The following is a 2,500-nucleotide window of genomic DNA, read 5'->3' as shown; positions in this document are numbered from 1 at the left end:
CAGCACTCCCATAAAAATGAGAAGTTATTATTGATAGCGGATTTATAAAGATGTTGGCCTTTATATTGAAAACAGTAACGCAAAAAGTATCATTAAAACTAAAAGCATATTCAGAATCATATAAATAAACAAATACAAAAAAATCTTGTACATGTAATAGTCAACAAAACATTTATAATCGTGAAATAGACTACAAGATAAAATATGCAAGCTAATTAAGAAATTTTCTTTTCTTTCCCTAAAAGGTGTACCTGTTCCTTCCTGGTCATCAGTCCTGAACACCCTGGGGCCGGACCACCCTCTGCTCAAGCGCTTCCAGGAGGCCAAGAGAAGGCAGCTCCTGCAGGAGAAAGATCAATTGCAATTACGCCTTCGCCAGCTGGTAAGCAACAGGGCTCCGGGGAGGAATTACTGAGGAAAATTGAGGTTATTGTTGTTTTGTCATTTGGTATTGGTTTTGCTATTAATAATAATAATAGATTTTTATGATATGCTGTGATATAACAGGAGAATTAAGACGCAGGGTTGATGTAAGCGCCGAAAAAAACAAAAGGAAAAGAATAATTGCACGATATTCGGCTATTATCGTCCTTGCATGTCGCAGACAAACATCAGAAAATGCCTTGGCTCTGTTTTTTTTTTCTATTCAATCCCCTCTTGTTTGGCCTTCTATTTTTTTTTTTTTTTATCCCGTACCATTTGGGACTATCTCCTGTTATTTTTTTTTTTTATCCCTCTCCTTATTTCCCAATATTTTTATTATTAACTTCCACCTTTAACAAATCCTACATTTCCCCCATTATCATAGGTTGTGTTGTTTTCCTCTCCAACCTTGTTCAGAATTCATATTTTCCCTTATCCCCTTTTCCATTTTAACCTGTCTCCTTCTTCTTCTACCTTTATAGAAACCACAGTTCCCCTTCTCTCATTCTCCTCCCATTCATCAAAACTTACGTATCCCCCGTTTCCAATTTCCCCCTTCTACCTCCATCAGAGCCCACGCTTTTCTCTTTTCACATTTCCCATCTTTATTCCCAAACTTCCCTTCCTCCCTCTTTTGCTAATCCGACGACCGTATCTCAGCTACAACAGACTGAAGATTTCCGCCAAGAAAACGTCACTCTCGGCGCCCAGCTGTTCGACGTGCAGCAGTCAGTCACACGAGCACAGGTTAGTTGTTTTTCTCTGCTATTTATTTGCTTCGGAAAATAACCGCATCATGTCTTGAGGAAGAGTATTTAATTCTTTATTTCAATTTATTTGTAAGATTGAGATTCACTGATTGAATCCCTTTGCAGCATTTTTTCGTGGGAAGTATTTATTCTTTATTTCATGAACTGATTAATGGTTGACTGACTGAATACATACCGAAATGTAAACATAACGAAACTTTCCAATATGAATCGCAACCTGCCTGCCTGCCAAAAAAGATCACCCAATTAATCAACATAAACAACAATAAACAGATAACAGAAGATAATTATCATGAACAATAAATACCAAATAACCAAATTCTACCACTGTGCCTGATTGTCGTCCCAGGTGAACCTCGACAAGATAAAGAGCGAGAGGAAACGCATCAGACAGGCGAGACAGACGGCCCAAGATACCCTCCAGCACGCCAAGGAAGAGGAGAAGTCGGTGGTGGACGCTCTCAACCAGGCGAAGAAGCACGGTAGGTGAGAGGGTATGAGAGAGAATGAAGCTCTGTGTGTGTTGTGTTGTGTGTGCGTAACCCAGCTATATCTATATTTAATTACTATATGATACATAAATATAATCTTACATGTTTGTCACATACGTATCTTCACACATACATATACATAAGCATATACGCCTGACCATTGCTTCCTCTGTTCATTCCTCCCTTCTTGCCTCACCAGACATTAGAATGTTGTGTTGCCTGTCTCTTCCTCAAGAGCTATGTATTGCTGTGACGCTTCCTTGTTCATCACCGTTCGTCGTATGCTAACAACGTGACGGTGCGATCTTTAAACCAGTGTATAGATCAGGCAGACTCCCGAGCCGAGGAGCCGAGGAGCAACACCTCGCTCCGAGGAGCTGCCGCACTCCAACACCTTATTCAGTAAAGGAGTCAAGACATCTTGGTTGTCTACCTTAAACCCTAAGCTCGCACTCTACCAAACTCTTGTAGGACCCAACATTTGGGCTCTTATAACTGGCGGCAGCGGTGAAAGCGAACTTATACAACGCCTCCCCACCAGCACCCCTGCCAAGCACACTGTCACCCAGTCCCGCTGAGATGTCCCCAAGTCCGGATAACAGACGCTGCTGAACATAGCATCTACCTCGTCTGTTGCCGCCAGCGCCGTGTCGATATCCGGACCCCAGCTGGACCACATATCACCAAGGACGCGGACCACTCAAAAACATCTCTACACCGAGCCGAGTTCCTCGCCATGCGGATTCATCATCGCAGCCACGCGACAGGAAACATCCCGCTGACTGGTCGCGCCATGACCTTGCTTGCCACACACCG

General features: G+C 42.7%; 1 protein-coding gene across 1 annotated transcript in view; it reads left to right on the top strand.

Moving 5' to 3' along the window:
- l(2)41Ab (lethal (2) 41Ab) overlaps positions 1–2,500 on the top strand; it is a 13,918-nt gene that overhangs the window by 650 nt on the left and 10,768 nt on the right. Inside the window, exons 2-4 of the mRNA XM_070138452.1 lie at positions 246–382; positions 1,084–1,170; positions 1,543–1,675. Of these exons, the coding sequence (XP_069994553.1) occupies positions 246–382; positions 1,084–1,170; positions 1,543–1,675 (357 nt within the window). The remainder of the gene's footprint in view (positions 1–245; positions 383–1,083; positions 1,171–1,542; positions 1,676–2,500) is intronic.

Source organism: Penaeus vannamei, chromosome 24 (assembly GCF_042767895.1).
Source record: "Penaeus vannamei isolate JL-2024 chromosome 24, ASM4276789v1, whole genome shotgun sequence".
In the NCBI taxonomy this organism is placed as follows: Eukaryota; Metazoa; Arthropoda; class Malacostraca; order Decapoda; family Penaeidae; genus Penaeus; species Penaeus vannamei.
Note: the sequence above shows the minus strand (reverse complement) of the source record. Positions and strands in the feature narration are given on the sequence as shown.